The sequence below is a fragment of the Bufo gargarizans genome, chromosome 6 (assembly GCF_014858855.1).
Source record: "Bufo gargarizans isolate SCDJY-AF-19 chromosome 6, ASM1485885v1, whole genome shotgun sequence".
In the NCBI taxonomy this organism is placed as follows: domain Eukaryota; kingdom Metazoa; phylum Chordata; class Amphibia; order Anura; family Bufonidae; genus Bufo; species Bufo gargarizans.
Window position 1 is genome coordinate 116,493,247 of NC_058085.1, and position 13,251 is coordinate 116,506,497.

Here is a 13,251-nt window from a genome sequence, read left to right on the forward strand (position 1 = left end):
TAGGAACTGTAAAATTATAATACTGCTCTACAAAAATGAGGAGACTGTAACGGAAACATGATTAAGTCATTTTACATAATTTTGTGGTGCTGAAAATGACATTGAAAATGCAAGTTTGGTTTTGTTTAGAAGTTAGAGAGGGAAAAAGGAAAAAAATAAATACGCTGAATAAATGGGAAATTTTAGAGCAGGTTAAAGGTGAGCAAAAGAGAAGGTTGAAAGACAGCAGAAGAGTCAGACATTTCCATTAGCTTGTGGTTGAACCTGTAGCTGCATCCAAGAAAATGGGCTGCAAAATGTCCACAAAGCTGAATATTCTCATTCAGATATCTTCCCCATTAAAGGGGTTGTCCAGGTTCAGAGCTGAACCCAGACATATCCCCTTCTTCCCCTACTTAGCCCCTCTGACATGCGCATTGGAGCACTTCAAGATTCAGCGCAGGGCAATGGCTTTTTCTGGAGAGCTGGTGATGTACCGGGCTCTCCATGGGTAAGCTAGGAGGAGGCTTCCGCCTAGCAGTGAGCCTGGTGATGTCACGGTCACTAATGGGCGGGCTTTAGCGGTGCCCTAGCCTGTAAAATGGCTAGGGCAGTGCTAAAGTCCGCCCATCAGTGCCGTTTACGTCACGTTGTAAGACGCAGCGCAGGGCAAGGGAGAGCATCGAAGCATGAAATGCGCTGATGTTCATGTCAGAAGAGCTAAATTGGGGAAGAACCGAGACAACCCCTTTAATTGTGGTGTCAGGATATCGCAGTCATTGAGAAGTGTTACAAAGGTAAATTGAGCCCTGCAATGTTGGCACATTACCGCTGGGTGATCAGAAGAGATGCTCCAGAAACAGAATACGAGAGACAAACAAAAAGACCTTGTATTTGAAGCATGGACATGCATTTTCTAATAAAAGAAAGATCTCACTATACTCAGTGGGAGGATTTATCAAAACTGGAGTTCCCATGCTGGAGTGAGATGACTCCTAATAAATTAGGTGCATCTTTGGTACGTTGTTCACGGGAAATTGAAATCTATGCCAGCCTGGTGTAGATTCGAAGCTACAACTTACACCAGTAGTACATTCGGCAGGCCACGGTAGGCTCCATCTCCACCACTAAGCACACCCTCTTTATCACCACTTTAAAAAAGTGTTGAGAAGCTCAAAAAGTCTCAAATTATTCTGTGTACACCATAATTTGGGACTTCTAAATACCCTGATAGTGTTTTATCCTTTTTCCCTCTGCAACTTCCAAACAAGAACCTATATCACATTTTCAATATCATATTCGTGTTCAGCAGCCAAAAACCACATATGATTAGTTAATCAAGTCTCGTTACAAAACCTGTGTTTAACTGTGCTACCAAAATATATTTCTCAAATACCACCAGCCTCAAAAATGCACGGACACAGAAAAAAAGTTGCCTATTCTTAAAGGACTGTCCAGGAATTTCTGGACAGTTGGCAACCTTGCTGCAAAGTTCCCTTATGGTGCCAACTGTCATATTGTTTGGGCACTATACTATACAGTCCCTGACAAAAGTCTTGTCGCTTCTCTATTTTGTAGAAACTCCTGCTATTAACCTGACTTTTAATAAATCAATTGGTGTTAGAAATAGCTCATATGAAAAGCTAAAGCCCTCCCAAATGATGTTTAATGCACTGAAATAAATTAGTTTCACTGAAAAAAGATTTATCATTTAATCAAGACAGAAAGGTCAAATTTTGGCAAGACAAAAGTTTTGTCGCCTATACAGAAATTGAACAACTTTACTGCAAATCCAAAAATATGTCAGCGAATTAAGTAGTGGTTCTGTGAGATCCAAATTTAAAATCTTGTATGACTTCCATGAGCTTGAAGGACAGCATCCATGCGGTTTGGCAAGGATTCATACAATTTATTGATGAAGTCATCAGGAATAGCAAAAAAAAACAGTCTTGCATGCCTCCCAGAGTTTATCAATATTCTTTGGTTTCGTCTTCCATGCTTCCTCTTCCATCCTGCACCACATATGCTCAATGATGTTCATGTCTGGTGACTGGGCTGGCCAATCCTGGAGAATTTTGATCTTCTTCGCCTTAAGGAACTTTGATGTGGAGATGGAAGTATGCGATGGAGCACCATCCTGCTGCAGAATTTGGCCTTTTTTATGGTTGGGAATATAAGAGGTAGCTAAGATTTCTTGGTATTTTAGACTATTGAAGTTGCCTTCCACCCTGCAGATCCCTCGCACACCCCCATACTGGATGTAACCCCAGACCATGATTTTGCCTCCACCCAACTTCACAGTTTTCTTGGTAAATCTCGGCTCCATGCGGGTTCCAGTAGGTCTCCTGCAATATTTGCAGCGACTGTGGTGTAATTCAACAGAAGATTCATCTGAAAAATCCACCTTCTGCCACTTTTCCAGCGTCCATCCTTTTAGCAGGCTGTGGCCCTTGGCAAATGCCACACGGTTTTTCAATTGTCTTTTGTTTAGTACTGGCTTATGGGCACTGTTTCAACCATGGAGGCCATTTTGAGACAGAATCCGACAAACTGTTCTGGTTGACACAGGGACTTCAGATGGCCAGGTCTCGTGGAGCTCTGCTGCAGTGGAAAATGGGCTGGTCTTGGATTTCTCGAGCCAACAAACGGTCCTCTCGAGCAGTTGTCTTGCGGGGTCGGCCTGACCTGGCCTTGTCCAAGATGTCTCCAGTCTCTTCAAATCTTTTTTTTATCCTCTGAACTTGACGATGAGACACATTGAAGGTGTCTGCCACATCAGCAGTGGATCTGGTCTTCAGCCTCTTGATAATCAACACTTTAGTCTCCAGGTGAATCTTAGGCATGTTTGCAGAGGTCTAGTTGCAGTTGATGTGAAGGTCTAGTGTACTGGGGTTCTTTTTATACACACCTGAGACCTAATTGATCCATTATTAGTCACAGGTGAAGCTCATATGACAAGGCGACAACACTTATGTCTTGGCAAAAATTGACTCAATGGGCATTATCAAGCTGTGAATATTAGAATACTTTTTGTCAGTTTCGTTTTGCACTGAAACATTATTACAAAAGCTGTTGGGATTAAAATGACCCATTTCTTGTAACAAAATCTTGATTAGAAATATATTTTAGCGGTACTTCAGGTCAATTTGTACACAAGCGACAAGACTTTTGTCAGGGGCGGTATGACACACATTATTAATGCACTATTATATACACACTGTAAGGCACTATCATGTAGGCACTGTTCTCCTGGCCCCCCATACACATGTATTCTCAGATTGGAGAGTGTATATGTGTTGTTAATGGAAAGACACCTCTGATGGTGGCTTATTTCCCCGATGATAAAAAGATTGAACATTGAAATTCAACAGGACCCCATATACAGATGGTTTGGCCAACTCTTCTCTTTTGAGTATGGGGGCCTTTACTGTTATTTGGCACTGTATGATGGTCTAATTTAGGCAATGCTATCTTTCATTACATTCTTGACAAATATTAAGAAGTGGATCTACACACCTCTGCCCTGATGCCTCCACAGACTTTGATCCAGCCCTACATGCATGCCATACACAGCTCAGAGCAAATTCATCAAGTCCAGACCTCCATACATGCACTTTAATGGTGCATATACACTTCAAGCAGCCTCTCAACACGCACTCATTACAACTTTTAAACAGTGTCAAGTTTAGTCTAAAACGAGACTGATTTATCATAGTGGTTGATGCTGGTGCACCTTTAGATGGTCTAGTTTAAGCTTATGCCACTTATTAGTTGGCTTACTTTATGCCAGAATTCTGTTCTAAAATTGGTGCATTTTGTGCCACATATGCTTATGACTTAAGCCACACTCTTTTCAGTGGCCACACCCCTTCCAGTCAGCCATGCTCCTTATCAGACTAGTCCAAAAAAAGTGTCTAGAACACTTAAAGGATACCTGGAACTTTGTAACAAAAACATGCAGGGGAAGAAGCACTGCTCTGAGCACTCAGCACCTTCATCGGCTTTGCTCAGCTCTCCGAATGTATGGAATAAAGATCTATAGAAAATATACGAAACCCATACTCTACATACTTTGATAAATGTGATGCAAGGCATGTATGCCATTTTTTTTTGTGCTAGTTAAGCCAGAATCCAGGCATAAGTAAATCTGGGCCTAGATGTATTAGCTCTACAAAAAGCATTTACTCAAAATATAGTACCCTTGCGAACCCTTTTACAATACTGTATTTAGACCGCACACATCCTCCCTTATTACACACATACATACATGTTTTTATAACACAGAGACTGTGTTTTCTACATGTATGTTCAGTAAGTTAACCAAACACGTGTCTAGCTGCCAACACATACAGATGGTGCATTCTTTATGCTGCTTCTAAGGCCTTTTTCACATTTGCGTTTGAGAGATCCAGCAGGCTGTTCTGGCAGGGAACAGCCTGCCGGATCTGCATTCTGGCATTGCCGGAAGCAATATCATCGCTGTCCGGCCCCATTCACTATAATAGGACTGGCATTGATGCGGTTGCAACCTGGCAAATAGACAGAGAAGCGGCTAGACATCTACCGCAGCACTATAATGGGGAACGGTAGGTGTCCTGTAGATTCCGGCAGTGACGGATCCGGACATCTGCGGCAGGCTGCTCCCCTGCCAGAACAGTCTGCCGGAGATTGTAAACGCAAATGTGAAACAAGCCTCAATCTGCCACAGAATTCACCCTTGTATATACTTCCCATGATCCCATTTCACCCCGTTTCTGATATTGACGTGGAGGGGTTATAGCTCAGTGTTAGAGCATTTGACTGCAGATCAAGAGGTCCCTGGTTCAAAGCTGGGTGCCCCCTTCAAGGTTTTTGTGAATTTCCCCATGGTGGGACTAATAAGGGATTATCAGCGGACCACAAGTGCAGGATCTGCCCCCCCGGTATAGATGCACCACTGCATAAGGGGTTGAGCACTTCCTGCTTTTTAATACCACGCCAATTTGTAGTTTGTATTTAGAATTTTTTGGAGGTGTAGAAACTCCTAGTCTGATTGTGCCTTTATTTTAATCTAGAGGCAGCATTCTGGTGCACATGTGAGGCCCGGGCTATATCAGCCAGTCTTGGGTGGGGCTCAGAGCTCTCTGCCTTCTCCCATTGTATGCATGGTCACATGCTGGAGGTTACTGGGAGATTGCTTTGAGTCTCCTTTGCGCTCCTGTAATTCGCCTACTGGCTCCTGGTATTGCCCACATGGCCCAGGTAGGTTTAGCGTTAGGTCCGGAGCTACTTGAGAACCCTTGGCGCAGTGCTCGGGCTCAGACATGTCCTCACGTAGGACATGTTGGCTAATCTCTCAATTTTAACACCAGTTTGAGGACTTAGTAAACCCGCAGAGTGCACCTGTCTTTGTTTTTGTTACTTTATATATACTGTTTATCATATCCACACATTTGCTTTCCTGTGTAGGATGTCCATTGTGGTACTTGTGGTCCTCTGCAGGCATCCTCCATTGTATGCATTTTTGCTGGGGATTGTCATTAGCAGAGGACCACAAGTGCAGGATCTGCCCCCCCACCCCACCCCCGATATAGATGCACCACTGCATAAGGGGTTGAGCACTTCTTGCTTTTTAATACCACGCCAATTTGTAGTTTGTATTATCTTATTGATGACCTATCCTCTGGATAGGTCATTAATATCTGATCCGTAAGGGTCCGATACATTGCTCCTCCACTGATCTGCTGTTCCCTGCTGCTTCTGTCGCTGGAACTAGCATTGTTAAGGGAACAGGAAACAAAGCTCCGTTCAAAGTGAAGTGGCCAAGCTGGGTAATGCAGCTGAGCTCCTATTCAATTCAATGGGAGCTAAGCTGCAGTACCCCAACATGGCCACTACACTTTGAACAGAGCTGTTCTTCCTGTTCCATTGTTTCCCCGAAAATAAGCCCTACCCTGATAATAAGCCCTAGCGCTATTATGCAGGGTTTTTGAAGTAGGCTTAAAATATAAGCCCTACTCCAAAAATAAGCCCTAGATACAGCTGTATTTTTTTTTATACAAAGGGAAGGCAGGGGAAATGTGCAGGCTGCAGCAGCTCAGGAGCGTTCACTAATGGCTCCTGAGCTGCCATGAAACTGTGGGCGGGTGAAGCAGCAGGCTTCAGTGAATTAGCCTTCAGTGAAGCTAAATGCTAAATTATGCTGGCAGCCCGCGCTTCCCTTCACTTTCACGTTGGGCGGGCTGGCGGCTTCTCTGTATGCCCTGTACTGCCGCCAGCCGTTCTTACTTACATGAAGGAGGCAGCAGGAGGATCTCCTTCTCCTCTCTTCTGCCTGGAGGAGCTCCCTACATCTCTCCCGTGCCGTATCTGCTCTCCCTGGTACCGTAGATTGCTGCCTAGGTCCCTTGGGTAAGGACAGCTCAGGGGCAATATATGGTACCAGAAAAAAATGTGTGGCAAATATGACTATAATCCCCTCATCCATAGGAATGCAGTATATGGGTTAATTCCTATGGATGAGGGGGGTTATAGACATATTTAATATAAACACTGTCCAGGGACTGTTCTGTAATTGGCATGTGTCTCTATAAAATATGTTCATGGAGCCAAAATAAGCTCTACCCCAATAATAAGCCCTAACCCTTTTTTCGGAGAAAAAAAATAAAAAGGGACCCTGTCTTATTTTCGGGGAAACACGGTAGTTCCAGTGCCGGAAGCTGCAGGGAACAGCTGACTGGTGGGGGTGCAGTGTGTTGGACCCTCATCGATCTTATATTAATTACCTATCCTGAGAATAGGTCATCAAAATCCAGAGTATGGAAAACCCCTTTAAATCCTAAAAAAGCTTTGCAAAGTAAAACCGTAGCTTATAGAAGAGGCTTGGCTCAGGAATACTATGCAATACGGTTCACTTCTGTATTCCTAATCTAAATATATTTCCATAAATGCCTCTGTACACAGTCAGCCGCACGGTTCTTCACACGACATATTAAGTAATTAAAAGTCTGAACGATATTACCTGCCACCTCCATCTCCCATACTCCTGACAGTGATGAAATGTGCATTATGCAGGAGAAGGGAAATTCCTGTGATGTGAAGAAGCTGCAGACATTTGTATGCAGGATCACACCTCCAGTCTCCACCGATAGGAATAGGAACATGGGGGCAGAGAGTGAGAGGAGCTCTCTGAAAGAAGACTTATTAGCACAGACAAGCGTTTCATGAGAGCGACTGGTAAAGTATTAATGTATGCAGAGCGAGACTTCTTCCATGACTGGCTGGATACACAATGCTCTCCGCAGGATAGCAAAAGGTAGACTTAATGCAAATCAACTGCATAGATGCAACTTAGCACAGCTTATCCGGCATAAGTGATTTCTATTCTAGCCTAGAATAAACATGAGCCGGGGCATATACTACAGGTGTACTTCTTGACAAGGAACATATTACCTAGCTTCTCTGACCGATAATGAGTGTTCATGGCTAAGGTAACATAGCAATGGTTTACAGACCAATGGAAATGTGGTGAATCAGGCGGAAAAAGCACTGACCAAGCTGAAATGATTTTCTGGGCAGATTACAAATATAGGTACCGCCATAATAGGTTCCCATGCTGATATATGTCAGTTCTGATCTGGAATAATGATTGGAACAATTTTTATGTGCTGTTCTGCTCCAGGAATCATACTGTAACTGTAGGCACTTTAAGAGTTAATCTGTGTGTCAGCTTACGCAAGGCATATCGAAAGTGCCATCAAAATCCATATAGGGATCAAGAGAAATGTGGATAATTATGGATAATGAGTCCCCTCTAAGACCTGCTCGGGCCTTTCGTCAGCTTTGTCATGGGGAAATAGTGTAGAGTCTAATCAATCGGTTGAATCCAGCAAAACAGATCACTAGCAATCGCAAAAATGAATGGACCTTAGAACTTTGCCCCATTTAGCTCCAGGCTAGATCAGCCAGGCTTCATTCACGAGACACCTGGTTAGGTCCATTATGGTTAGGATTCATGCACACAACCGTGCTCAGTCCAGGAAACACGCCCTGTGTGTTGACCGCATCTCCCAGACCGACGGCGGATCCTCTGAACACACAGGCCGTGTTTCCCATACTGAGCGTGGTTGTGTGCATGAGCCTTTAATGGTCCAGCCTGATTTTCTTCCGAGGCACTCAAAGCAGTCAATGCTTTACAAATTGGTAAGAGTTTCATGATATACCCAAATGTATGTTGTGGGAAAACCTCTTTCAAAGACAAATTTCCAATTTTGCAATATGGAGGCAAGGAATAGCCATATATAATATAGTGTCAAACCCAAAAAAGCCCATGTAACAGTATACACACACAATCATCCAACGTGCTGAGATCTTTAATCCCTCACATAGAAGCAATCTGGTTGTACAGACAAACAACAGTCATGCACATGCACGGCTCCCATTCCACACAAGGACACACATGCTTCTGGGCTGGGAGCAATTGCTGCCACCTACTTCCAGCCCCCAGCCCAGACCCAGCCAAAGCCGGTGACAGCAGTCTGACCAGCGGTCTTTTCCGCTTACTCTCACGTCCCCGTTGGTGATGTGAGGAGCAGGAAACGAGGAGTAAATGGGCTCCTTCCGGTAGATCTTTATAATACTTCTGTCCTGAATGTCTCTGAAAAAAATCAAAAAAAGAAACATTTAGAGGTTAGTAAGTAAAGTCTAACTGTTCACCCAAGAAAAAAGAGGCCATTATGTTCTAATCATGAATGTAATTTACAGTTATAAAGTTCAGTTTAGTCAATTGATGAATTACTTGGTCACTGTTAGGCTAGGGCTACACAGGAGCATGGAGATGGTGACATTGCATGCAATGTTTGTCTATGGCATTTCAATGTGTCATGCGAGCTGCAACTACGCACAACCGTCCCAAAAAAATATAACGTTGTTGGATTTTTTGTTGCAAGTCATACGTGACTTTGCCATTATAAACCACAATACTTGCCTGCGACCTTCCAGCGATTTGGTTTATTTTTTACAGCAAAATAGTAGGGCAACAGCAAGTTGCAGACCAGTTGCACATATTTGTGGTCGTGTAACTCCTGAGACTTGCTGTCATGCAACTTATGCCCCTATGTAGCCCCAGCCTAAATATCATGAGCACATTCTTAACAGTAGAACCAGAACCATATAACGTCCTTAATCAATTTGGTGTGATCTGTGTACTACAGAAGAGTTGTGTCTATTTATATGTATCTGACCCAATATTAGATTCTGTTCATTTGAATTAGAATTCAGTCTACAAGACGGAGATCTAAAATGCACCTATTAAATTGATTTTCAGCTTTATACAAGGGTCCCCTGACCATACCCTGATCACAGGGTTTCCAGTTGCTGAATTCCACAGCTATCAGCTGTAAAATGTTGACAAGGACAGCAAGTGTTTAGTTTCCCTGCAGTTTTACCACCAGGGAAATAATACATAGTTCTCCAAGGGTAAAATTCAAGGCAAATCTGGAGAGAACACTCAGCTGCACATGAATGTACCCAGCTCTCATGTAAGAGGCAAGCATGTATTCACCCACTTTTACTTTCCAGAGGACATCCCAATGTGGCATCATTCAGTTCTTTGATGACCTCCTACCAAACGGTCACTTCTTGGTCTACAGCCACACCTGATCCATACCTGACATCTTCCAATTCATAGAAGACATTCCGGGACTCGTCTTTGATTAGTATAGCCGTGTTATGAGATTTCAACATTCCCATGGTGAGTTTCTGCTGGAACATGTGCACTATAAGAGCATGTAATGTGTCCATGCTGGTGATTTCATGAGTGATGTGCACCCGTCTTGTCTCATCGCCATACTGAAGGAACAAGACACCTGGAAGAAGAGTAATATTCACTACGTTAACTCTACAAAAAAGCAGTATAACATCACACTACATGTAAGCGCATAATCTTCTACTGTTTATCTCCTATACAACTGATCACAGACCTGGTGAACGTAGTTTGGTTTGGCTGGTGGATCGAGACAAAGGCAGGCTTTGCCTGAAACGGTTCATCCTGTTAAAACCAAGTGGCAGCTCGGCTTCAGACATGGTCTCCAGGGATTCAGCTGAAGCAAAGGACAATTTGGATGCTTGATCTGCAAGGCCGGGCTGGGAGCTTTGGGAGTGACGTGAGCTCCTAGTCTGCAAACCAAAGAAGTATGGAATTATACCATTACCCTTGATATCTGCACACAAACCAATGACAATTTCCATATTTCCTACATAACAATTAAGGGGCACATTTATTAAGGTCTCAATAAAAACCTGAACTGGAGATGGGTCTGCCACAGTTATGAAGAGGTAAGGGCCTCTTGATAACTTCGGTGGATTCTCAGTCAGTTCTAAAGCTGCCTTGCATTTAAGGCTTTTTCTACGCCTAAAACAGGCATGAAAACGGTAGATGAGACGGTCTTGCTGCCCCGTCCTCTTCCCCGCCCACGCCATGCCCACAATTTTAGACCTGGCGTGAACAGGGAGAAGTCGCAGATTGCATTTAGGCATATTTCAGATTGACAAATGACCGCCTTAGTATTTGTTTAGGCCATGCACTTAACCTACTTTAACCAGAAACTTAGGTTTTGTTTTTTTATCCTCTCTTACTATGGAGTGTTTTAATTTGAGTAATTTTGAATACAGAACAGTAGAGGACTATTTTTGAGGGAAGCCACAACTATGAGAACACTGGGTAAAGGCTTGGAGAACTTTGTTGTAAGCATCTCCTCATATCTCAGTAACTGAACAATTAATGCATCCCACACAACACCACCTTTTCATCTCGCTCTCTCTATGTTGGTATCCATCAAGGCAATGTCCTGGAATCCCTACTCTTTTCCATCTACACCTTCATGCTGATGAGCTAGAACAAATATCACTTCTTTGCTATCCAGAATCCCACAATGCCTATCATCTATATCCTTCTTCTAACATCACTTTCTAAAACTCAACATGAAGAAAACCGACGTCATCATCATCACTCCAATCTCACTAACATTCTACGCTGCCTACAATAGGTCCCCTCCTTACATTGCTGAGCTAACCTTCCAAAATATTTTCACATAATCTCTGGACATCCAAAGACCTAGTTTTTTAGACTAAGTTCACATATGTTGCAAAATTCCTGGTGTAGAAACAGAAAACCGGAATCGCCAGATACCGCATAAGGCTACTTTCACACTAGCGTTCATAGGTCCGTTCGTGAGCTCCGTTTGAAGGAGCTCACGAGCGGACCCGAACGCCTCCGTCCAGCTGTGATGCAGTCTGAATGGAGCGGATCCGCTCAGACTGCATCAGTCTGGCGGCGTTCAGCCTCCGCTCTGCTCGCCTCCGCACGGACAGGCGGACAGCTGAACGCTGCTTGCAGCGTTCAGCTGTCCGCCTGGCCGTGCGGAGGCGAGCGGATCCGTTCAGACTTACAATGTAAGTCAATGGGAACGGATCCGCTTGAAGATGTCACCATATGGCTCAATCTTCAAGCGGATCCGTCCCCCATTGACTTTACATTGAAAGTCTGAACGGATCCGCTCAGGCTGCTTTCACACTTAGAATTTTTTCTAAGTTATTAATGCAGACGGATCCGTTCTGAACGGAGCCTCCGTCTGCATTATTATGATCGGATCCGTTCAGAACGGATCCGATCGAACGCTAGTGTGAAAGTAGCCTAAGCTGGACACCTTTTGCCTGATTGATTCTATTGATTATAATGGGTTCATATTTTTTGCCAGATGTTCTATACTATTTTTTTTATTATTATTGTGCAATGGCTTTTGCATTTATTTTTCTGCAAAAATATGAACCCCCAGAGCGTTACTACAATAGCATATTCAAGAGATGCAAATAAAAGAATAGGATGTGTGCATTTAATGTCATTAGAAATGCCAGTGCACCCCACCAGAGACACAGGATGATCAATTCAATGGCTGGGGCAATACAACGTACCGTAACTACTGCGATAAGGAATGGCAGATTTATTACCAGTCTCATTTTGTAAAAAGTGATCCTACTTCCGTATTAATGTTCTGCTACAGCAAATGTCATTAGGATGTGTTTGCCACTGTACACACAAGCCCCCAAGGTTCCTAACTTAAGAAGAACTTGCTAAAGAATCACCTACTACAGATACAGTGTAAATATTTCAGAGGATAGCAACAGCGCTGCAGGCTACAATGAGGAAGACTGCTCATTTTCCAAACTAGACATAAAAACTGTGACAGGTTTTCTAATCTTCCTGTGCTACAATATCACTGCCGTAATATACCATACCAATAAAAAGGATGATAGTAGTGAGAAAACATGAAATATAACAGGGCAGATAACATGCAACATGTAAAAGACAGCTGGATATTATCATCAATGGTAGAGGAACTATTCCTCTAAATTAAATTAATAATACTATTAAATAAAACAATGCATTTTGAAGTTTGTTTTGGTAAAGACTTGGTTATTCCTCCTGGAAACGGATGAATAAATTGACAACTGCCACCTTTACAATAGATTTCGGTCCCTGCCACGGTCTAATATAGTCAGCATAGATAAACAGTAGCAGAGTGCCCCACAAATAACAGGTATGTTATCCATTAAATGTTATATGAAGCAGATTGCCACCACTACAGAAGACGAGACCGGCGACAGAATTCTAATGGGACATCTGCATAGTTCAAGAAAAAAATCTAGTCTTGGAAAAATGCTGGGACATCACACGAGAAACTTGAATTTCAGAAGAGTGACAAAACTCATAAGATGTGTATTTATTCATGCCCACATTGTAAGAAATATAGGTTTTAGAAATAATATATGTGCATTATATTATATATATTACGAGGGATTTATTTGTGTGAATTAGACAGACGGGGAGGTGACTGTATATCTGAATGGTTATATACTTCAGTAGTATGTAGCTAACTCTTTATGTCTTACTCTGATTCTCACAGATAAAGGTTTTTGGGGATCTGGTACCTCTTACATATCCTGATTGGTAGTGAAAAAAAGGCACCCAAAATGTGCAAATAAGGGCGAAGTGTCATAAAATGGTAAAATAACTGATTGACCAAGAAATGGATAACTGATATGAGTCGTTGACAAGGAAGGGGGTTGATAGTTTTCAAGGGATAAAAGACCCATACTTTGGCATATGGGAGAAGCTGGAAGGAACTTCAGGGGCTGGAAGGAGGAGTAACTGGAAGGAACTTCAGGGGCTGGAAGGAGGAGTAGCTGGAAGGAACTTCAGAGGCTGGAAGGAAGAGGAGATGGAAGGAACTTGAA

At 43.0% G+C, this 13,251-nt stretch overlaps 1 protein-coding gene across 1 annotated transcript in view; it reads right to left on the reverse strand.

Annotated features, from left to right (window-relative positions):
- The window catches only part of SRCIN1 (SRC kinase signaling inhibitor 1), a 341,128-nt gene that overhangs the window by 41,942 nt on the left and 285,935 nt on the right, over nt 1-13,251 (reverse strand). Inside the window, exons 4-6 of the mRNA XM_044298102.1 lie at nt 9,939-10,134; nt 9,626-9,824; nt 8,521-8,614 (exon numbers count right to left, since the gene is read on the reverse strand). Of these exons, the coding sequence (XP_044154037.1) occupies nt 8,521-8,614; nt 9,626-9,824; nt 9,939-10,134 (489 nt within the window). The remainder of the gene's footprint in view (nt 1-8,520; nt 8,615-9,625; nt 9,825-9,938; nt 10,135-13,251) is intronic.